The 23,531-nt window shown below is 42.3% G+C and overlaps 1 protein-coding gene across 4 annotated transcripts in view; it reads left to right on the top strand.

Annotated features, from left to right (window-relative positions):
- Positions 1 to 23,531, top strand: part of CARMIL1 (capping protein regulator and myosin 1 linker 1) — a 256,037-nt gene that overhangs the window by 220,167 nt on the left and 12,339 nt on the right. For all 4 annotated transcript variants that reach the window (XM_048840027.2, XM_048840028.2, XM_048840029.2 and 1 more), the window contains 6 exons: positions 2,488 to 2,554; positions 2,872 to 3,068; positions 11,372 to 11,478; positions 13,122 to 13,551; positions 19,816 to 19,894; positions 23,020 to 23,250. In XM_048840027.2, the coding sequence (XP_048695984.2) occupies positions 2,488 to 2,554; positions 2,872 to 3,068; positions 11,372 to 11,478; positions 13,122 to 13,551; positions 19,816 to 19,894; positions 23,020 to 23,250 (1,111 nt within the window). The remainder of the gene's footprint in view (positions 1 to 2,487; positions 2,555 to 2,871; positions 3,069 to 11,371; positions 11,479 to 13,121; positions 13,552 to 19,815; positions 19,895 to 23,019; positions 23,251 to 23,531) is intronic.

Here is a 23,531-nt window from a genome sequence, read left to right as displayed (position 1 = left end):
GTGCCTAGGTACACCCTCTCGGGCTCAAGCAGCATCTGAAGATTTCTGAAGCTAGAACTTGATTAACAATTCTGTTGATTGTGCGTAAACCAGAATAGAATCCAGCCTGCTGACTCACTCTCAGTTGTGTAGATATTCTACTGTTAACAGGAATAAACAGTAGGTGGAAATATACATATGCCGCTAAAGCAAGCAGATAAAGAGTTCCGTGACTCAGTGGAAACAGATTTGTGTGAGTAAGAAGTTGTCATTTTTTTAGAGTGACTTCTCAAAAGATAAGCACAACTTATAGTTTAGCTTCTTTGTCCACATTAAATTACATGAGAGGCTCAGAATTGCTGATACCTGCCTTATCCATTGCAAAAAGCCTTTCTTACCATATGAACTTTCAGGATATTTCATAGAGCAAAATAAATGTGTCTTTCTTCCAATGAACAATGTGAGGCGTTACGTCTGTCAGTTGTTTCCTTAACACAACATTTTCTTTAATCTAGGAGTGAAAAAGTCATCTAATAATAATGTATACATTCAATAAATAAATTTTTGAATTTATATTCTGTGAATATAACCCATACTTGTGGAAACCCTGACATTGCCAGAGATATTGCTGATAAAAGCTGGTTTCCACTTTTTAAAGACGTCCCGGAGTTATATCTTCTAGTACTACTACATATACTTGGGGAATCTCTGACTGGGCTTGGCAGGATTCAATTTCCTGCCACGCTGAAATCGACAGGAAAAAATATACAATTGGTAAGAGTGCAGCCTCTCCCTACCCACCCTGCACCTTCTGGGATCAGGTATCACCAGCCCTGCAGCAACACCGGGAGCCCTCTGCAGTCCTGCTGTCACTGGAGTGAGAGAGAGAGAGAGAGACCGGGTCCGTGACAGCAGAGCTGCAGATGACTCCCTGTGCTGCCGCAGGGCAGGTGACACCTAATCCCGGCAGGTGTGGGGAGGCTGTGGTCCTGGCTCAGTGGAGCAGAGATGCCTGGCAAGGGCCACAAGGTGGTTAAGTCCCTGGCCACGGGGGATGCCACCCCAGTGCTGAATGGCTCCTACCCAGGGATGTCTTCCATGCTCCTGGAAGGTGAACGAAGAAGTGGGTTTGTGACCAGCAGGGTTGGAGAGGGTACCCTGTACTGCTGCTGCAGGGCCGGTGACACCCAATATCTGCAGGCACAAGGTGTGGGAAAGGCTGCAGTCCTATCACGGCAGAGCAGAGCTGTGAGGAGGAGGACAAGTCCCTGGTGCTGAGAGAGGTCACCCTACTGCTGACTGGCTCCATTCCCAAGCAGGAGACATTCAGCTGCGGGTGCCCCCTACCCCCTGCTGCAGGGTGCTCATCGTTCTCCTCATAGTCCTAGCCAGGGGTCTCCTCTGCATCCCCACTCTCACAGCCCTGCTCCCTTACCAACCAGGGGTATGAGAGCCATCCCTGGGCAGAAACTGTTCAGCAGCACCCTATGGATGGGGCTCGTCATCGTCCTCTCATTCCTGGCTGTGGGTCTCTACAGGACCAGGAATGCAGCTTCTCGTGCATCTTGGGCCCCGGTGTCTTGGTCCCCTCAGCCATGCAGCAGGCCCCTTGTCAGTTCTGGGAACCCCTTGCAGCCTTGCTTTCAGTGCAGCTTTAACCCCAACCCTACAGCGCCCCTCCTGAGTTTCCAGCAACTGTAACAATAAAAACAGTTAAAAATAAAAATCAACATTAATCACTGAAATGAGAAACAAAAATTGAATTCTGCCAAGCCTGTGTGTAAGCCAGAGTAGTAATTAAGCAACGGAATGTCAAAACTGCTTTGAGAAAATAGGGCATTTAGCTATTAGGAAAAAATAATTGCTTTTAACAAATTTAAACAAAAAACTGCAGCACACTCAGCAATTCATCTGGCTGACAAGGAAGTGAAATAGGCTTTAAAAGACACAATCTATGGTAGAAAGGGACATGGAGAACCTTAGGGTGGTGACAAAAGACCTATATGCCTAAATTTTTTGATTGATTTCAATAAGGTATCATTGATAAATGAACGGAGGAAGCATGGTTTTGTCGTTGCAACAGAAGTCCGAACAACTGGGATCTATTTCTGGCTTTGCCACAGACTTACTGTGGAGTAGTGGGCAACTCAGTTAACTCCTTGTACTTCACTTTCCCCATATGTAAAGCTGAGATAAAGTAGCCTCACTTGTGCCGAGAATCACTTTACTAATGTTTGTAAAGTTCAGTGATACTTATATTTCAAGTTTGAAATCAGTTGGATGTTTTAGACTCAGTTCTAGCCCTGCCTCACTGGTGTACAATCGGTTCCTATCAATGAAATGTCAGATAATTTTAAAGTATTTAGGAAGAAAAAAAATCTGTTCCCCCCTGTATTTACAAGGCAAACATGCCTTATGAACTGATTTGTTTGTTCTTAAGGTAAGAATTACTCTGAACTATTTCTTCTATCCAAATAAGCACCTCTTTATTTTATTTTTTATTCATAGATGACTCCTAAGTCTAAAAGGAAAAGCATCCACAGTAGAATGCTCCGGCCTGTATCTAGGGCTTTTGGTAAGTGGGTATCTTTTCTTTTTCTTCCCTTTTTTTCTTTATAATTTATTAAAACCGCTTCCTTACATTCAGAAGGTGAGAAAAGTGTTCCTGTATTTGAAAACGCAGAAGACTCTCGCTCTGGACTGCAGTTTGTGGTCCAACGAACTTACTTTATTTTTTGAAGTTTCTATGGTGAAACACTTCAGAAATAAACATTTATTAGCTATAGTCCACCTTTTTCCACAAACATGTTACTGTCCTAATGCAAATGATGCCATTACTTTCTGTTTAAAATACCATATTAAGTCCTGATTAAAGGTTTTGATTGCTCTTAGAAATGGAATTTGACCTGGATAAAGCACTGGAAGAAGTACCTATCCATATAGAAGATCCACCGTTCCTTTCCAGTAGACCGGACAAACGAACTTTTGGATTCATCTCAGAGCTGCCATCCGAGGAAGGGAGAAAACTGGAGCACTTTACAAAATTAAGGCCTAAAAGGAATAAAAAACAACAGCCCAGCCAAGCATCAGTGAGTGACCATTAAAAGATTGCTGAGGATCTAAGTCAGGGTGGGCAAACTTTTTGGCCCGAGGGCCACATCTGGGTATGGAAATTGTATGGTGGGCCATGAATGCTCACGAAATTGGGGTTGGAGTGCAGGAGGGGGTGAGGGCTCTGGCTGGGGGTGTGGGCTCTGGGGTTGGACCAGAAATGAGGAGTTCAGGGTGCAGGAGGGGGTTCTGGGCTAGGGCAGTGGGTTGGAGTGCCGGAGGAGGATCAGGGCTGGGACATGGGAGGAGGTCAGGGTGCAGGATCTGGGCAGCACTTACATCAAGAAACTCTTGGAAGCAGTGGCATGTCCCCCCTCCGGCTCCTATGTGGAGGTGCAGCTCGGCAGCTCTGCGTGCTACTCTGTCCGCAGGCGCTGCCCCTGGAGTTCTCACTAGCCACAGTTTCTGGCCAATGGGAGCTGCAGGGGTGATGCTGGGCGGGGGCAGTGCACAGAGCCCCCTGGTTACCCCTAAACGTAGGAGCCGGTGGAGGGGGGACTTGCTGCTGCTTCTAGGAGTCTCGACACATGCGCAGAGCGGCATCTGACCACGCTCCCCGGCTGGAGCGCGGGAGCAGAGCAAGCCCCAGACCCAGCTCATAGGCGGGAGCTCAAGGGCTGGATTAAACAGGCTGGAGGGCCGGATGTGGCCCCTGGGCTGTAGTTTGCCCACTCCTGATCTTAGTACTTGGTTGTTTCTTACAATAAAGACCAAATCCCACTTTTGCCAACTCCAAGCACTCAAAAAGCATGAGTCAGGCCCCCCACAATTATCAGATTGTCTTTAAAATCTTGAGATTTAAAAATATATTTTTCTTTGCCTCTGTTTTTTGAGCCTTTAGGGGTGCACTCAGGTCACCTTTTCAAGCTTTTCTCTGTAACATGAGGGATAAAATCTTACTTAGATTTTTAAGTGAAAGCTGAGATTCTCACATAGTCACATTACTCCGGAAAAACACTAAATATCGTGAGACTTGGTGACGCTGAAATCCTTCTTTTTCTGCACAAAACCTGAGTAAACTGGCACATATTCCTGTCTCCAGCAGCTCTCAGTAGAACCATTCCAGGACCTCTGCAGCCACTTGTGACCCCATACTCAAGACACGGGTTGAGCCAGTGGATCTGAATAATAACAGATCACTCTCTATGCCATTGCCCACACCAAAAAATACAACCTACTTCACTGCTGCAGATGGAGCTCCTGTGGAGCACAGTTAAACACATATGTAGGGTCTCTGTGATTCTTTTTGCTCCGTAAACAACCCCAGTTCTTTTTCTCTGGCATGGACATCTGCAGACAGAATTTGCATCTAAAGCTATACAGCTAGATCCTTGAGGAGAGCAGAGATGGTGTTATATCACTTGTCAGCACCCCTTATCCAAGAGGCAGCCCAGGGGCCAGTTTGGCCCCTGCTGCAACTTGGAGCAGCCTCATTACTGCTCCAAAATTATACTAGCTGGTTAACAGGCTCCTAGAGACCCTTCCACTGGTCTGGGATTGCCAGAGCAGAAATCACTGTGGCCAAATACTCCCTATGCTGGGAAAGGCCAAGAGTGGATAGTATAGAGTTTTATTTCACTCAGAAGTTCTCCTGTGCCAAAAGAAACCCTAGCCAGCTGTTTGGGTCTTTTTTAAAGTCAACTTGCCATCTCTTTTGTACTGACAGAGCCGTGCAGAGGGGACAGAGACTTAGCTGGCCCTTCGACTGCAGTACACTACAGCCTTGTTTTTCCAAATCTATCATACTAAACTGAGTCATATTCTCCCACCTTCTAAACTTCCGCCAGTCGTCTCAACTTATTTAATGTGTCCTGTGACATCTGGGTAAGTGAGGTCATCTGGCACTGGGACTATACCTCTGTTATGGAAAACTTAGCACCGGCACTATGTCCAGGCAGAGTCAAGTTCCATTCTCTTCTGCTTCCATGCAGTCATATGTTTTCAGAATTGGAGGATCCTGGTGTCTGGGGGGAGGGAGGAAGGATTGGGGGTTTTTAGTGCAGTGTTACCTGGCATGGAAATGTGAAGCGCAGCATAGATAGCATCTTGTATTTGAAAAGCTTTGCTCACTGTTTATGAAGAACAAGCAAATACTTATATTTATATATATATTTATATATATAAGTATACTTATATATATAAATAAGTGCTTATGACTGCACTTATGTCAGTGCAGTATTTCTGGGAATAGTGACCACATTTGGATGACAAGGCATTTGTTTTTTCTTACTTGCACAGACTCAAGGTGACCGGTAAAAGAGGAGGGGACGCTTTGTTGTCATTATTTATTATTTTATGCTGTTTATTGGAGCGTGGGGAGGGACACATCACACCTTTCAGGTGTTCTTAAAGAAAAGTGTGGTTTTCTGTTTCCTGCTTGTTTACCCCAGTTATTTCAGAAGTGTTAGGTCTGGGTTTCCCTGGTTTTACTAGAAGAATCTGAAGCAGTCCCTCCCCCTTACCTGAAAGGGTGAGAGTGCTAAATTTTTAACAAAAACCTCTTTTCTCCCAAGTTTTTCTGAGGCATTGTAGTTACAGGTGTTAACAAAGAACAGGCCAACAAGTTTTAAATAGACTGAATAAAAATCCATTCCTTTCTCAGTTGTTCAGCATTCAGTCTGTTGTGAGGTCTTATCCCACTGATTTTTCCAGTCCTGCATGTAATTCAGTAAAGAAAGGACCTGAATTTCTTTCTTTCTTTCTTTTTTTTTTAAATTGTTTGCTTTTTTTCAATTTTCCTTTCAGGCCACTTTCTTACGGCATAAAGAAATTCTTTATCTGCTGAACGTATTTTACATATTTGATGCAATTTTCTCAGCATTAGATGAGTAAAGTATAAAATATGCAGAAATCGATGTATTGTTGCAGTATTGAACAATAACTGGCATTACAGATTGCATCTGTAATATCGTTCTGTGCCTTTGTTATTTTGGTGGTGATTGTACATTGTTAGTGATGCAGTCACTGTATTCGGTAGAATTTTAGTTGTTGGGGCATGCCTTCAGACACGACAGACGGACATGCAATTAGGATATCCTGTGTCTTCAGACATGACCAACGGAGACACAGGAATACACGGAGATTGGAGTCTTCAGTTACGGTTGTGCGTTTATTGTAGCAGAAGCTCAACTACTCCCTGCAGAAGCATAGCTGTACCACACTCGTTCCCTCCCCCACATCCCGAGAAGTGAGCACTGATATCCTTTTGCGTTTCCCCTCCCAAGGTGGGCAGTTCTGGTCTTGGCCCAATAATTGCCCTGTAATTTCCCTGCTAAATCCCCCACCTCTGTTTATGTTTACCTCTGTCATTACTTTTGTTGCCATCGAAGGAGCTGTTTTGAGCACTTGACTGTCTTTTTCAGTGCACACCTGCAGGCTTGTGGTTATGGGGTTTTTCGTATGCGTCTTCTGCCAGTAGCTTACCAGACAGACTCAACGTCAGATAGAGCCAGCCCCTCACATTAGTTACCTCTTTTTCAGAATGTTACATGCCTGCCTCCTTCAGGAAATGCTCGTGGCTTTGATACTTAAATATTTGTTTCTCTGGAGAGTTTCAGTGCCAACATTAAATGGATTCTGACTTCTCTTGAAGCCAATATCAAGATTTTTTTGACTGATGAGCTAAATATTTACATCCAGAGACAATAAATATCGATGTCCAAAAACAGATGTCAGTATATGTGTTATTACATACGTTCTGACATTTCCAATTAGACAAATTCTTTTCAGAAAAAGAAGTCATCACTGTGCTACTTTGAAAAAGATGTTTCCCTTATTAAAAAAGAAACATTCTGTTTTAAGTGGAAACAATGCGATTTTACCAAAAGGACTTATATTTTCAAATGAGGAATACAGTGCCACAGCAGAGGTATATAAGTGCTCTAGTTACTGTCTTATTGTTCATTTTATTAGATTACAAAGCTCATCACATGGCTCAGCAATTCAGGAACCAGAAAGTTTCATGTATGTATTGTGACAAAGTTCCTCCTCTACCTTGGTGGGTCTTGCGCTTATTGACAGATTTGCTTGCCTCGGAGATTCACGGCAGCCCTCAGTTTGGCCGTTTACATGAACCTACAGTCCAGGTCAACTCCTCCTGTGTCTGACCACGAGTTGGGAGGTTTGGGGGGAACTCGGGCCCGCCCTCTACTCCGGGTTCCAGTCCAGGGCCCTGTGGAATGCAGCTGTCTAGAGTGCCTCCTGGAACAGCTGTGTGACAGCTACAACTCCCTGGGCTACTTCCCCATGGCCTCCTCCCAACACCTTCTTTATCCTCACCATAGGACCTTCCTTCTGGTGTCTGATAATGCTTGTACTCCTCAGTCCTCCAACAGTCCGCGTTCTCACTCTCAGCTCCTAGTGCCTCTTGCTCCCAGCTCCTCCCACGCATGCCACAAACTGAAGTGAGCTCCTTTTTAAACTCGGGTGCCCTGATTAGCCAGCCTTAATTGATTCTAGCAGCTTCTTGATTGGCTGCAGGTGTTCTAATCAGCCTGACTGTCTTAATTGTTTCCAGAAAGTTCCTGATTGTTCTGCAACCTTCCCTGTTGCCTTACCCAGGGAAAAGGGACCTACTCAACCTGGGGCGAATATATGTCTTCTGTCACTCTCCTGTAGTCATCTGGCCCGACCCTGTCACAGTATCAATACATTAGTTCATATTCAGGCTGCTGTCTTATTTGTCTTAATAGGGAAGGGTTTGATATTAACAGTAATTGTTCTCTCATACCCGTAAGAGGAGAATCTGTCCTGGCCCCTTGGAAGCACAGAACCTGGATCTCAGGTGCAGAGGGACTAAGGTGGCTTTATGCCACCTTTTATATTTTCTAGATTTTGGGGCCAGAGCATTCCCTGATGCAATTTAGACCATCTAAGTTAAGTTTCAGAGTGGTAGCCGTGTTAGCAACTTCCTCGTGCTGCCTTGTGAGTGGTAGCACTGCCAAAACTGGGGCTGTTTAAGGTTCCTCTTTAGAGCCATCTAAAGAGGCTTTATTCAGTGTTTAAATTGGGAGTGTTCTCCCCCTCCTGGATATGGAAGTTTGGCAGCAGAAAGGGATTATGGAAGACCAGCATATAGAGGCAGAGCCAAGGAGAGAATCCCTCCCATAATATTTAGTGTGTTTCATCTTCAGAGAGCTGTATAAACACTAACTGATCTTTACAATACTCCCATGAGAGAGTCAGCCAAGTTGGATAATCTCTTCCTTTTGTCTTTGGCTTTAAGGTCTACTTTTCAAAGGCACAAAGAGGAGTTAGACCACAGTTCTCAATGAAAGTCAGTGCTGAGTGTCTAAAGTTAGTCACCTAAATCTGGCATTCAGTTTGAAAGTTTTGGCCTAAAGTGCCCTTGCCTAAGGCCACAGAGGCAGTCTGTTTGAGGCATAATTAGTACACTACAGTTCTGGCTCCTAATTTTGTATTCAGACCACTAGAACTCACACCACTCTCTAAACCAGGTGAACAACAGCTGACAAAGATTCTGTCTGTGCCGGTATTTACAGTAAATACACAGATCAGGAGTTCCATTTTGAAAAACTGCTAACAAAAAAGTGTGCTTGAATACTAAATAACTGCTCTTTTTACACAATTTAAAGGATTTGAGCTTTTGCCTTGTTGGAATTAATAATATATTAAATTATTCATATGGGAAACCACCAGGCACTAATTTAACCATAAATAAGAACATAAGAATGGCCATACTGGGTCTGACCAAAGGTCCATCCAGCCCAGTATCCTATCTACTGACAGTGGCCAATGCCAGGTGCCCCAGAGAGAGTGAATCTAAAAGGTAATGATCAAGTTGTCTCTCTCCTGTCATCCATCTCCACCCTCTGACAAACGGACGCTAGGGACACAATTCCTTACCCATCCTGGCTAATAGCCATTAATGGACTTAACTTCCATGAATTTATCCAGTTCTCTTTTAAACCCTGTTTTAGTCCTAGCCTTCACAACCTCCTTAGGCAAGGCGTTCCACAGGTTGACTGTGCGCGAAGAACAACTTCCTTTTATTTGTTTTAAACCTGTTGCCCATTAATTTCATTTGGTGGCTGTTAGGGGGCTTATTTCTTCACCCACTTACTTCTCTGGTCCTTCTCGCATGAACAGAGAGCAACAATACCCGAAGTCCAAAGGTGCAAACAATTCGATGCTTATTGGGGTGAACTTCCAGCAAGCATGATTCCAGTTTCCTTCCTTAGTGTCCCCCTTCCCAGCTCTGACACCACAGAGCCTTACCTGTGTCCCTGTTCCCATTTCCCCCTTTAGCTAAACATGATTCCAGTTTCTCCACCCTCATTCTCTGTTCCCATTTCCCCCACCCTCACACCCACCCACTTCCTGATTGACTGCAGACTATATAGTAAAACTTGAGTTCTGCTTAGCTATACCTTAACCAATCATTTTCCTGAAATTTAACTAACCAATCCTAACATATTGTAACATGATTATGTAACCAATTATATCCCACCACCTTAGTTTACACCCAGCAAAATTAATTATACAGCAGACAGAAACAATCACAGAACCAGACAGAGATTATACAGACAAACAATAGAGAAATGGGGACTACAGTGATAGAACAACAAAGAAATGAGGACTTCACATCCCAGCTATTGATAAGTGAGTTCTTGCCAGACAGGATGCTATCAAACTAAGTTTCCTTTTACATTTTCTAGGCACTTCCCTTTCTCTGGAGGTGGTAGGCATTATCAGGACAGGAGTATATTCCTAACAGCCCAATAGCACCTTCTTTCAGTGTGACTAGTTTGGAATGTGAGGATGTGACCAGTCGCTTCCCAGTTTATGGCTGCCTCTGTTGCTTAGCCAAAGATTTTAGCCTAAGAACAGGGCCTCAGACTGTCACAGTAAGAGAAGGACCTTACACTGGCAGACAGTGATTTTGATTCTTTCTTTTATACCTCTAATTAGCCAAGTGATAAGAATACACCTAAATTCTTAGAGTATAGGCCTTTACAGACAGGCATGAATATGTATATCCTAACAGTGGCCCCTAGTTCTTGTATTATGGGAACAAGTAAATAACTTTTCCTTATTCACTTTCTCCACACCATTCATGATTTTATATACCTCTATCATATCCCCCCTTAGTCTCCTCTTTTCCAAGCTGAAAAGTCCTGGCCTCTTTAATCTCTCCTCATATGGGACCCGTTCCAAACCTGTAATCATTTTAGTTGCCCTTTTCTGAACCTTTTCTAATGCCAGTATATCTTTTTTGAGATGAGGGGACCACATCTGTACGCCGTGTTTAGGATGTGGGCATACCATGGATTTATATAAGGGCAATAAGATATTCTCCGTCTTATTCTCTATCCCCTTTTTAATGATTCCTAACATCCCGTTCACTTTTTTGACTGCCGCTGCACACTGCGTAGATGTCTTCAGAGAACTATCCATGATGACTCCAAGATCTTTCTCCTGATTAGTTGTAGCTAGATTAGCCCCCATCATATTGTATGTATAGTTGGGGTTATTGTTTCCAAATATCTTTATTAAATCCAAAGGCCAAATGACATCTGTACAATTGCTCTAAACATGCCTAAAAAGCAGTTTGCTACATACAAACACTAACAAAACGTGTATATGTTTTTGATCAAGATACTTACAAATGGGCTAAACCCAAGAGTGCTTAGATCCACATTGGTTGGCTCCAACGTGGTCAGGCAGATATTAGCAATGAATCCTTTAAGAGTTTTACTTTTTTATACCCTTGAACAAACAGATTATGTCATTCTCAATGATTTGAGCTAAAAACCAATTGGTGACAGTTCACCCTTATTTCCAGTCTTAATCCAGGGGAGATTTACGACCTCCTTTCTTCCCAAGGCCTTTCCTCCCCTGTTCCTTGCTGTCTCACAGTTTTTTCCATTGCACTTGAGTTCACAAAGGTTTTAACTCTGGTGTATGGGTTGGGAAGGGCCATGTTGGCTCATTCTGCAACTGATTCTCTTAAAACCATCTGCAATCACCCCTATTGGTCAAAGGCCTTCTTTTTAGAAACTTTCCCTTATCTTATTAGTTAATCTTTTGAACCAGACATCTTCCCTTCTTCATTCCTTATGGCCTTATAATTTATTATTTTCAAGGCCTGCCTTCTGCTTGCTAATCAGGGCCTTTCTTTACAACTTGTATATTTCCTTAAGTACTGTTAAGATAACTCTATTGTTTAATTTCATATTTATCCTTGTGCCTTACAGCATCTGTGAAAAGTGAGATTTCTTACTGCCATGCTTTGTTTCTTATGTTACGTTTGCTTTATCAGGTGTGTGGGGCAACACCTCAGGAAGGAGAACAGAATGGCCTCATGGGAAGAGTGGACGAAGGTGTTGATGAATTTTTCACCAAGAAAGTGACAAAAATGGATTCAAAGTATGTTCAAATCCTCTAATGAGTCAAAGTAAAGACCATGCTTTCTTACTGATACTTTGTGAGGATAGAATATTTATGGTTAACACATTGTATTTGACTTCTTTTTCTAATATTCAAGTCTCCAATTTGCATAGCTACTGTCAAACCCAGACTATATCTTAATAGCCCAGTATATCAGTGAATTTGATTACTCATTTTAAAAAGCTTACTTTGAAATAAATTGCTTTTAATATACACTATCAACCAGATTATCAGATGATGTATATTAGCATAGCTCCACTGACTTCTTCATACCCATAAATGGCATCACTCATTACATCACTTATTATGACATCACTGGAGCGATACCAATTCACAGTGGCTCAGGCTCTGGCCCTGTATCTTTAATGTGTGTTTAGTTAAGACTGTTGTCCTCCATAAATGACATGGGGAAGTGATTTATGTTTATTGATATGTATAAATTAAACACTTGTTTTACAAAATTGTATTGCTCTGTTTGTGTATGACTCAATCCGAAAGGTCTGCCTTCTACATCTCACATAACAAGAAATCCAGCCTACAAGGGTGTAAACTAGATGGATATTTTATAGAGCCAACAGTAAGATGTTCTGGTTTCTTTAGAGTGACCGTACAAACAAAAGCTAGTTCAAGACTACTTAAAGTGACCTGTTATTTGCTATTTTTGATTAAGTAAATAAAAGTAAAATGTTTAAGTAAATAGTAAGTGTAAATTGGTAAATGGCTGGAGGAGAGAGGGAAAGGAAGTGTTAAAATTAAGTGTGAATGATAAATATCAAAAATGACAAGCAGATGGCAGTAATTCAGGATTGCAAATACGAAACCATACATGACATCCAGTAAGTTGCTGTGAAATCATGTTAGCTAAAAAAAGAAATGTTTTGAACAACTGCCATACGCAGTAATTATGGGAATTTTATACAAATTATGTATACCTTTAAACTTTTCTTGTGTTGCCAGTGATTTTTGTTTTATGGAGGGCAGCAACGTATCGTATTTTACGGTTTTTCAGGGCAAACATTAGATAGTGTATATGTTGCCACCCGATGTACCATTCTCCCAGAAAAGCTGTGAATTTGGTAGGGTTGGGAACATGGCTGATCAGAACTGCATTGGTTGTTGGTGCAGAGATCTGGAGTACTAAAAGGGGCAGTTCCCAAAAGTTGTGTTTTATCCAGTACCTGGGTCATGATGGTAGCTATTCGTGGGGGTGAGGATACCCTTAAAAGAGCAGACACATTGAAATTATGCTTGGGGGGATGACTGAATTAGAGCCACTCTGATGCGACTTGCCGTTTAGAGGTAGGAGTAGTCAGGCCAGAGGTACGCCTAAAAATAAACTAGTGAAATATGTGTCCTAAGTGGCTGACCTGCCTCTGTGTCACAATGAGTAATGCTAGACCTACAGTTCTTAGTGACTTTAATGGACTTTGGCCAATAGCATCAATCATAATAACCAATTTCTCATTTATAAGCGTTGGATAATAATTGGGCACAGAGCAACTTCCTGATGATGCAAACGGTTAGCTTTGCCCAACTATCTTTGAAACTATTAAAAACAGGTATTTTTCCAGGAAAAAAAACAAAGAATGTATGAACATTTGTCTGTGTGTCTGTTTTATTAGGAGATCGTCAATGAAACGTTCAGACGCCAACGAGTCCAGTGAAGTGGGTGATGAAAGGAAAAAAAGAGATTCTCGGAAAAGTGGGTTTCTCAACTTAATTAAATCTCGATCCAAATCTGAACGTCCTCAGACTGTATTGGTGGCAGAAGAGCCCTCGTCACCCAAGGGGGCTGTCAAAAGTCCAGCTGTGGACACTACTAGGAAGGAGCTAAAATCAGCTGAACAGAATGGCGGCACAGAGCAAACCGAGGAATTAAAAACACCAGACTCTCTAGAGGAGATACAGCCAGAGGATGCTGCAAGAGCGGAGAGGGGTGACAACAAAGGCAGCCCACAGGGAGGGCGTAGGTATGGGGTGCAAGTGATGGGCAGTGGACTCCTAGCAGAAATGAAAGCCAAGCAGGAAAGGAGAGCAGCTTCTTCACAGAAGGTGAGGGCGGCTTATTTTTGATTTGTGGTGACTCTAGTTGATGAAAAGTAGGAAAGAACTGAGCCCTATAAAGGAACACAAGGGTAAGAGGTTAACATTTAATATATTGGCTATGTTATATTAGAAAGACAAGATGGATGAGATAATACTTTTTATTGGACCAATTTCTGTTGGTGAGAAAGATAAGCTTTTGCTTTTACACCGAGCTCTTCTTCGGGTCTCATATGTTATATGTCATGGGTGACTTACTGGCACATAAATGAAATCTGTATCATAGAATTAAAGATCAGTTAGTCCCTATCCCCTGCCCTATGAAGGATTGTTTCCTACAGTCAGGATTGAGTTTACGAGTGAGCCAAGTTGGTAAATGGGTGGGCCCCCTCTGTTTTGGGGGATGGGTCTATTAAGGAATGGTTCTTCCACCATTTGCACTGTACTATAAATGAATTACTTTGTGTCGGGGAATAATTCTCCCTTTCAAACAATATTTGCTGATATTCAGTTTCAATTGTTTTTTAATTGCATCCCTTTACTCCTATTACAAACCGTTTTGTACCACATCTAATCATTCCTAGTCTTTCTTTATGCCCTTAAAATACAAATAATCATAGAAACTAGAGATGGAAACTACCTATTTGGTCACATGTGGATTTCAGCTCTTTTTTTAGTGAGCAAATAGCGTAGTATATTGAATTGAACAAAGAACCCTGCTCTCAGTACTGTTCAGGGAGCAGTGTCTTTGTATAGCTTAATATGTAACCTTCCTGTAACTGTGTCCCATATAAACCTAGTTTTGTCACTGAGCGCAATAGTTTTAAAACTGCTTTTCTTCTTAGGATTTAAACTATAATGCATTGAACACTCTTCTTAGCCTGTCAGATGAGGACATTCTGCATTAATCTATAGGCATTCCTGTAGCACTAATAGCCAAGGGCTATTCAAGGGACACTCAAGTTAAAAATCATATATTTTTTTACAAAAGAAATTTCCTTTCCAAACTGGGGCCAGATCCTGCCATCCTGACTCATGTTGAGTAGTACAGTAAACCCTTATATAACACAGTAGTTACGTTCCTAGAAAACGGTGTGTAATATAAAAATGTGTTGTATGAACTGAAGAATGAATGTGGGAAAATAGGTTTAAGTTCCCAGACATCACAAAGCTGTACATGTTGGAGACGCTCAGGGCAGCGGGTTGGGGCGCAGGAGGAGGCTCAGGGTGCCGGATCCAGGGGGCACTCACCATGGGCGCCTCCCCACAAGCAGCTAGGAGGCTCCATGTGCTGCCCCCGTCCCTCCCCAACCGCTGACTGCGGGGGTGGCGCCTGCGGGCAGAGGCAGCGTGCAGAGCTGCCTGGCTGCGCCTCAACCTCTGCCAGGAACAGCAGGCATGGGGAGCCGCCCGAGGTGAGCGGCCTCTGGATCCGGCACCCCACACACCCTCCTGTGCCCAAACTCCCTCCCGTGAGCGCACGCACTATATAAGAATACTGCGTGCAACATAAAAATGAGTCACTAAAGGATAATAGCTCACCTTAATTGATCACTCTCATTATAGTGTGTATGGCAACACCCATTTTTTCATGTTCTCTGTGTGTGTGTGTGTGTGTGTGTGTATCTATATATATCTTCCTACTGTATTTTCCACTGCATGCATCCGTTTAAGTGGGTTTTAGCTCACAAAAGCTTATGCTCAGATAAATTTTAGTCTCTAAGGTGCCACAAGTACTCCTGTTCTTTTTAAAGGAAAACCTCGTTATGTCAAAAATGCTCTGTATAAATGCGCGTCATATAAGGGTTTACTGTACTGTGACTAGTTCCGTTGATGTCAGTGAGACTGTTTGAGGAGTAAGGTACTATAGAATGTGAGTCAGAGTATCACATTCTGGCCCTTAACCTTTCATAACCCATGGTGCTATTAGTTAATTGTTCAATTCAACAATGGGCTTGGTGCTGTTCAAAACAGAATCCTTGCTTCAGTGGCTTTCTAATCTAAAGATTATAGTTGTGGAATACCAGCATGTTGTAATTTTTTGAAAAATTGTTAGGTAACCGCACTTCTCACATCAGTGGGTGTTAAAACAGGTATCATTGGTTGAAAAATTGAACAAACAGAAGGTCACTCACCTTTTGTACTAATATTTTTTTATTTACTTTCAACTATGCTGCTTCTTTACTCTCTGTATTTCTCTCAGCTTGGAAAAGAAAATAGACTACTCAGTTTGTTCGTAATTCATTTCTAGTTTCCATTCACTTGCCCAGTGGTGTAAGGGAGGGGGACGTTGGGGAAGGGGGGAAATATTTATATTGGAATTTAAAAAAAAAATTGCTGAAACTTTTTTATTGGTCTTAGGTTTTTGTAAAACCTAGGGTTTTACCCACCTTTACCTTTTGTATGTCTACACTGCAAATAAAAACCTGTGACGGGCCTGTGCCAGTTGACTAGGACTTCCAGGGGTTCGGCTGCAGGGCTTTTTCTTTGCAGTATAAACTTCTTGGACCTCTGGGACACTCCCACCTTGCAGGGTCCTAGAGCCCAGGCCCCAGCCCAAGAACTTGAAGGCTACACTGCAATTAAACAGCCCCTTAGCCCGAGTCCTGCGAGCCTGAGTCAGCTGGCACAGGATGGACACAGGTGTCTAATTGCAGTGTAGGCAAAACCCGTAGGGCCATTTTTGACCTGGCAATGTTTTATTTTTAAAGTGGTGGTCAGAAAGCTGAATTAAAATAGGATTTCTGTACAAAAAAGGAAGTTCAGTTATCTTTGTTTAAGATTAATCACAAGTCTTTGTACTGTGTTGCACAAAAGAGGAATGGTTAATGTTTATGTACATCATGCAGGGTTGAAATATGTAATAGCTTTGCTTTCATTTTTATGAAAACTTGAGTACTCTGAGTAATCCAGCAGATCTCAACTAGTTTCGTTATGGGAGAATTCAGTCTTTCATTTTTATTCATAACTTAAATGATGGATCACCAATTCCCTTAAAATTTTCAGATTTATCAGGATTCTGAAGTTAGTGAATTAAATTTTTCTTAAAGATGGTTGTTTAAATTCAGATCTATCCTAAGTAAAAACAAATCCATAAGGAATTTACTACTTCATTCATGACCTTCTGCAGTCTTATTACAGTTACAAATGATGAGCAGGTGCACAGTAGATGAAAAGATGGCAAAAGCTTTTTTGTTTTCTTTTACTGTGAATTTGATGTGTGAATTGGCACTAATGCCACAAAATAAATGAGTCGGAATCAGTGTTTTTTCTGATTTTCTCCAGATATAAAGATCATCTAGCTCCATCTAGTGTTTGCAGAACTGAATATTTAAATATCTTTTGGCAGGATATACAGGCAACCAAGCTCCTTAACAGCGCTGTTTCTTTATCAGGGCTTTTATTAGAATTTTTGCGCACTCAGGTGCAAGTGCTACATTTCCCTGTCTTGCCCTCCTTTTTTTATGGAGCCAAATAAATTTGTGTGTGTTGTGCAATAGATATTTTACATATGACATATTCATGTAAGTAGTCATGGACAGACCTAGACTGCAGCGAGACTAGCATAGCTCTGGTGCAAATGATCGATCATATATTTGTCGGCCCCTCCTAGCAAGCGCCAGACAGACACTGCTGATTTGGTCAACTTAATGTACCCTCTCTACACACATGCACATGATACATCATTTGAAATATGATTGTCTACTTTAATATGAGCTATAATGTGGAGCTGTCCAGTGGTGCTCTTACCATAGAAACGGGGATAAACAACACATTAAAATGACCACTTGGAAAAATTTGCATTTGTTTTGGTTAGTTGAATTAATATCTGTATTATTTCAAGACATAAAAGTGGATTTCTTTGTGAACTCAAAACATCAATCTAAAGGGTAAAACAAAATCTAATAATACATTTACATAGTTATGCACAATTTTTTTTACTTCATCAATACTTGCAAAGGAAAAGGAATGTTTTTTTAAGTATGAATGAAAATTCACAATCTATGGTGAAAATAGCAAATTATATTCTTGAACGCAAAGTGACTTTGCCTACATTAAGAAAGTGAATTTTCCCCACAAATTTGGGGAGGCTTTTTCTCTTTAAAAAGAGAGAGACACCCCCTTAAGGCACGTTGACAAAGAACGTGGCTTGGGGGAGAATTTAGCCAAAATAGACCATGGGTCAGGAGAACTAGGAGTGGAAAATGAACCTGGATCTCTTATACAGTGGTACAAAGTACAACACTCCTGCATGAGTGGGCTGGCTTTCACTTTTTTTTTTTTTTTTGAATGACCTTTTAGCTTATATGGGACTTGTGCACTTGAAACCAGTCCATGGTTAGGCCTGCTCTACGCACAATTTTTGAACGGATTTAACTATTTTGGCTAGGGAGTGAATTTATACAGTGTAAAACCCCCTATTGTGGATGCAGTTGTACTGATATGTCGTATCCTCACTAAGGGATTGTGTGCTTTAACTAGATCAGTTTCTAAACAACAAACTGTGCGTTGGCAAGCGCTTAGTGCAAATGTGGGGAAATGCAGTGACCATGTCAGTTCTTAAATAGGTGGAGTAAACATTGAATAATTCCATTCCTTTGTATACGATATATGAGAGACGCTTTCTCATTAAAATGTTTTGGGAGCCATTAGAGCATCAGCAAAATGGAAGCACCAGTTAATTCATGAAGCCCACTGTACTGTCCTTCATAGCTCTCCTAGGCAGCCAAGTCTACTAGGGTACCTATGGTAAGTTACACCTGACAATGGCTAGACAGGGTGGCCTTCAGGGATAACAGATATTAATAGTTTTTGTTTGTTTATTTATTTATACCTAAAATACTGTGTTTTATTTGGTTTTTACTTTAAACCCACTAATTTTCATATAGCTAGTATAAGCCTCCCTATTGGTTCTTATCACTGTTACCCTTGTCTTCCTTCCTCCGTTTTCCTCTTATGTCTCTCTTACCTAAATGATGCATTTAATCTTCACTTAGATTGAGAGTTCTTTGTGGCAGTGTTTGTCTTCAGTATGTGTTTGTACTGTGTCTGGTTGGGACTTCTGGGCGTTACTTTAAAGACAGAGGATAACCTCACAGTGCCAGTCATACCACATTGGTGTACTGATGGCAATAGGGTGTAATGAATGTGGCAGTTTTATAATGCTGAAAGTAGTAATAACTATGCAAAGAATTTGTTTGCATTTCAGAGTTAGAGATCTGTCTTCAAATGGCAGATTTAAACCAAGATCAGAGCTACCTGCAAAATGTATTTTATTTTTTAATTTAAGGTTTACACTTTACGCCTAGTCTTCTGAGTACTAGCCTTCCTATTTATTGCTGGTTTGCAGATAACTTGTGGGCTCTGTATGGTTCTTCTGGTCTCTTTGCTCTATTCATATGAGTGAGCAGGGTATTGAAAGGAACAGTATAATCCCAGAGACCAATTCTTGTACCACTGTATAAACAGGATCCTCTCGAAAAGGGATACACGCATATTCCTGGTGCGCTTGGCCTCTAGACAATAATATGGCTCAAATAATTTACAGATTTATCTCTTATAGCTTTTTTCTCCTTGAGGCAAAGACATCATGGTTAAGATTTTTAATAATGTGTGCATGAAGTTAGGTTCAGGATCCATATTTTGGCACCTAAATAAGTGACCTGATATTTCAAAGGTTTTGAGCACGCAGCAGCTCCTATGAAGTTAAAAATTTTAAAAATCTCGGTCTGTAAATATTGAAGGAACTGGCTCTTCTTGGATTCAGCTCAGATTTCCAAGATATTTCCCCACATGCACATAGGTTTTCATATTAACTAAGACCAGTTCAGCAATCTTTGCTTCAAAATTTGGATCTTTAGAAAGGTGTCTCTGTTTCTTCCTAGAGCAGATAAACTCTTTAATTTCGTCCAGTGTTTTATTTCACTTAACGTCAATAATACATTTGGTCATCTTGGGTGGAAAAGAACAGTTTCTAACTGGACTGTCGGATTCCAACTCTCATTATTCCTTAGCAGGTTTGTCACTTAATGAGCATGTTGTCATGACTCTGCCAGCACTATGGCCTGCGTGGTAACCAAAATCACTGTGGTCTCCTTCCCACATAGGAGATTTCCAAAGCTGCAACCAGAAACATAAAAACACATCCAGGCATAATTACTAGAGCTTCTTTCTGCAGTTTTTAACTTCTGGATATAAGATTCTTTGTAATGAACCACTGAATACTGTGATTTATAGATAATAATTTTGAGGGATTCTCTTTCTCTTTTTTAGAGACTAGGGAACGAAGTGGCTTCCAGGGATTCTCACGATACCACCGTGAGCTCTGAACGGCTGGATGGCAGTGGTACAGGTACAGTTGTTTTGAGTTTCCTTGAGAACAGCACTTCCTATAATGCCAATAAATTGAACACTTTCCGCCTGAAATCACACTTCCAGCTGCATGTTGTGTGCCTACTATTTTATAAGCAACCCATTAAGATTAGCATAACTGAAAAGTGATTAGAGGAGAGAGCCATTTTTCTAGTTTATTTACTTTCTGCATTTGACAGCACTTCATATATAGTCAGTTTCAGTGCTGGGTTGATGGCCAGTTGTTTCACTCGTACACTGCTCTGTGGGGGTGGGGCGAGAACTCCTGTACATGTTCTTCCCGGAGCCCTTTAAGAGGGTGTTCACTGGTAACCGTGGCAGCAAAGCTGAAACTGAAGATCAGGAGGCAGCAAGTACAATGTGCACAGAGAGAAAAGGGGGCCGTAAGCATGTTTGCTCCTGTCATAAACCAGGAGTTCATTTTGCAGAGTTTATAGCAGTGGTTCTCACCTTTCCAGACTATTGTACCCCTTTCAGGAGTCGGAAACCTGAGCCCTGCCACCCAGGGCTCAAGCATGTCACTTAGCCTCATGGGACCCCCTGTGGCATGAGGCCCTGGGCAGTTGCCTTGCTTGCCACCCCCTAACACCAGCCCTGCACTAGCGACCCTCTTAACCCTGTCCTGTGACTCCTCTGGGACTCCGAACCCCAGGTTGAGAAACCCTGATTTAGGTGAGTTGACGTACTCCCTGGAAGACTTCTACGTACCCCTGATTGAGAACCACTGGTTTATAGTGCTCACAAGAAGGTGCTGGTTTGATTGTCATGCAAGCGAAGTGCTTAGTCCACTGAGCAGATCCATCACAGGCAGCGGCAGTTCAAGGTTTCAGGTGTATAAAATATAGTGTTGCCAAAGTGTGTGAAAATAATTCACAAACCATGTTTGAAACAGCATTGGCTGACCAGTCGTATCAGAAACCAGTTTATGGTTTCCAAACCATTCCTAAATGTGGTTTAGAAACTAGTGTAGGAAGAGATTGTATGAGAGAGCCCCATGAAACCATGCTTTTAAATCATCCTGGCATCACAGACTAATATCTTTTGCTGTCTATGTTCCAATAAGATAGGCAGATCTGAGGTTAGAGGACCATGGAAAGTGGGCACACTAAGAGCTAACGGGTGGTTGATCTCCATTTTTCCTTGCTGCTCACTCCTCTAAATGACACGTTTCCCCCTCCCCAACACCAGTGCAGTGTGTGCACAGCAGCCCCTCCTGCCTCTGTCCGTTCTCATTTCACCACTGTAAGGAACTCCCTCCAGCTGCTCCTGTTGCAGTTATAGTTTGTCATTGTTTTGGTTAATTTATATCAACTTACTGTGTTCTAATAATATTAACAGGCCTGAGGTTAGAAAAGCAAGTAATGGAGTTAAAGGGAAATTGCTGGATGTTACTGAGAAACAGAAGACAGTGTATGATTCAGAGACAGAATATTTTCCTCTTTTAGTTCATGTAGGAAACTGCTGTCTGAATGTTAGCCAGGCTCTCCCTTTCTCTCACACATGCATACAAGTGTGGGGATAAAAGTGTGGAGAGCCTTCTGCTGTTTAGCTGACAATGCAAAGATTTATTGCGCACACATGCATGCATCACAATCCTTTTGGTTAGCCCACAACTCAAATCCAACAGAGCTGAAAAACAACTACGTAAGCTGGAAAAACATTTTGGAGATTGGCCTGCAACTGACTATATCAACATTCTTCCTCCCCACACACTGCATTGAGAATTCCTGTGCTCAGCACTACTGTAACAAGTAGGTTTTCTGAACTGGAATAGCAGTTAGCTAGGCCAGGTCAGCATCTGTGGGCACATGTTTTGCCTTGTCAGAAAGCCAAGGCAGCCTAAATTTAGGTGAAACAAGAATTATGTGCAACCCAAGCATACAGATTGTAAATCACTAAAAGTGAAGAATGCTGTCACCCAGTATGCATACAAATCCAAAGATTGTTTGCACATACATGCGCATATAAGCCTCCTGGAGTCCTCCCAGGGTTTGGAGGAAGGCAGGAAATTAGGGCAGGCAGTTTGCTTATTTGCAAACTAGTGTCCAGCAAGCTTTATACCAGCTTGCGCAGCTGGCTCTAGCTGTATTCAATTTAAATCCTGGGAAGCAAGAGAGATTCGTGTGCAAAGGCATTCAGTCTTTGCCTGGTGTAAGGAATGTGCTGGCAAGCTTGCTAATAAATGTGTAACAGTGTATTCCGTAGGCAGAGTTACTAAATAAATTAAAGTTGTATACATAGGGTCGCCGTTGCTAACAGATTTCAAATCTGATCTAAAAACAGAAACACGCACACATACTCACCAATAGGTCCAGGTTCCTTGTCTGTGTCCTGGATTCCACTATTAGTCTTTGGCAGGGAAAAAAAAAAAAAGAAAAGGTGGGTGAGGGAGGGCTGTGGTTTTCAACTTTGGCCCGTAGCCGTGCTGTTCTCAACGATGCTGGGCTGTCAGAGGCTGCCTGTGCTGCTGCTCCTCTCCTGTGGTGCCGGGATCCCCTGCTGAAATCCCACCTCTTCACGCCTGCACAAGGAAGAGTCCCGGAAAGAGAGGGTAGCCTCACTCCCTCCTCCTCCCTCCCCACCCCAGCCCGTGGTTTTATTCCACCCTCAGGGCAAGAGAGAAGGGGGAAGGAGAGGCAGAGACACCCGAGGGAGCAAAAGAAAGGGACCACAGGAGCGGACGAGATACCTGGGGAGAGGGGAAGATTTGATAGCTGCCAGAGAGGAATGGGGGATACCAAAAGGAAGGAGAAACCCATTGGATTAGAAAGTGTGAGAAAATATCCCATGAAATTGGAAAGGGGAAGCAACCCATATCACCAGCTCCTGCCGACAATGACGGAACAGCCACCTCCCCGATGTACCCAAGAGGGTGGTGACACCCAGGCCTGTTCATGGGTGAGTCGTACAGCCTGACAAACACATTGCTGGCTCCTCATTGGACCACTGCTCAACTCCAGGTCTTGTGAGTTCTTCCATCACTGCCTTTCTACTGTGTGTGTATTTCTGCCAACAGTGCGCTTTGCCCTGTGGGTGTACCTGCCCAGCATGCTTTCTGCTTTGTGTAGGACATTTTATTTATTATTATTGTTACTATTATTTTAGTGCCTAAACTCCACCAAACCCTCCCAGAGAATCGTTTTGCCTTGAGTAAAGGTGACTCTGTCATGGCATCCTTGGAAAAAAATCCAAAAACTGAACCAAAGGCTGAAGCTGGTGCAAGGGCTAGATGTTCTTCCAATACGCCTACGAGTCCAAAACCGCCAGTGCAGTCGAAGCCCAGCCCGACAGGACGTCCCACAGTTCCACAGAAGCCACGCTCTGCCTCTCGCAATGGTGAGGAGCTGTTCTCGCTGGTTTGTCCCATTGGAAAAAAATGTGTGAACAGGGTTTGTGTGTGAACTATAAAGGAAATGCTAATAACTAAATCCTGGAGAGAAATTGGACACAAAGAGAGAGATTTTTCTGTCATTTGCTCTTGAATTGCTTCCCCTCCCCCATCCTAACTTTTTTTTTTTAATTACCAGAAGTGTGATTTGTAATGGTAAATTCTGAGAAGAAATAATGACAGACTACAGAAAGTCACAGAGCTGTTTTATGCTAGATATTATTTTATT

This window comes from Caretta caretta, chromosome 2 (genome assembly GCF_965140235.1).
Source record: "Caretta caretta isolate rCarCar2 chromosome 2, rCarCar1.hap1, whole genome shotgun sequence".
Classification (NCBI taxonomy): domain Eukaryota; kingdom Metazoa; phylum Chordata; order Testudines; family Cheloniidae; genus Caretta; species Caretta caretta.
Note: the sequence above shows the minus strand (reverse complement) of the source record. Positions and strands in the feature narration are given on the sequence as shown.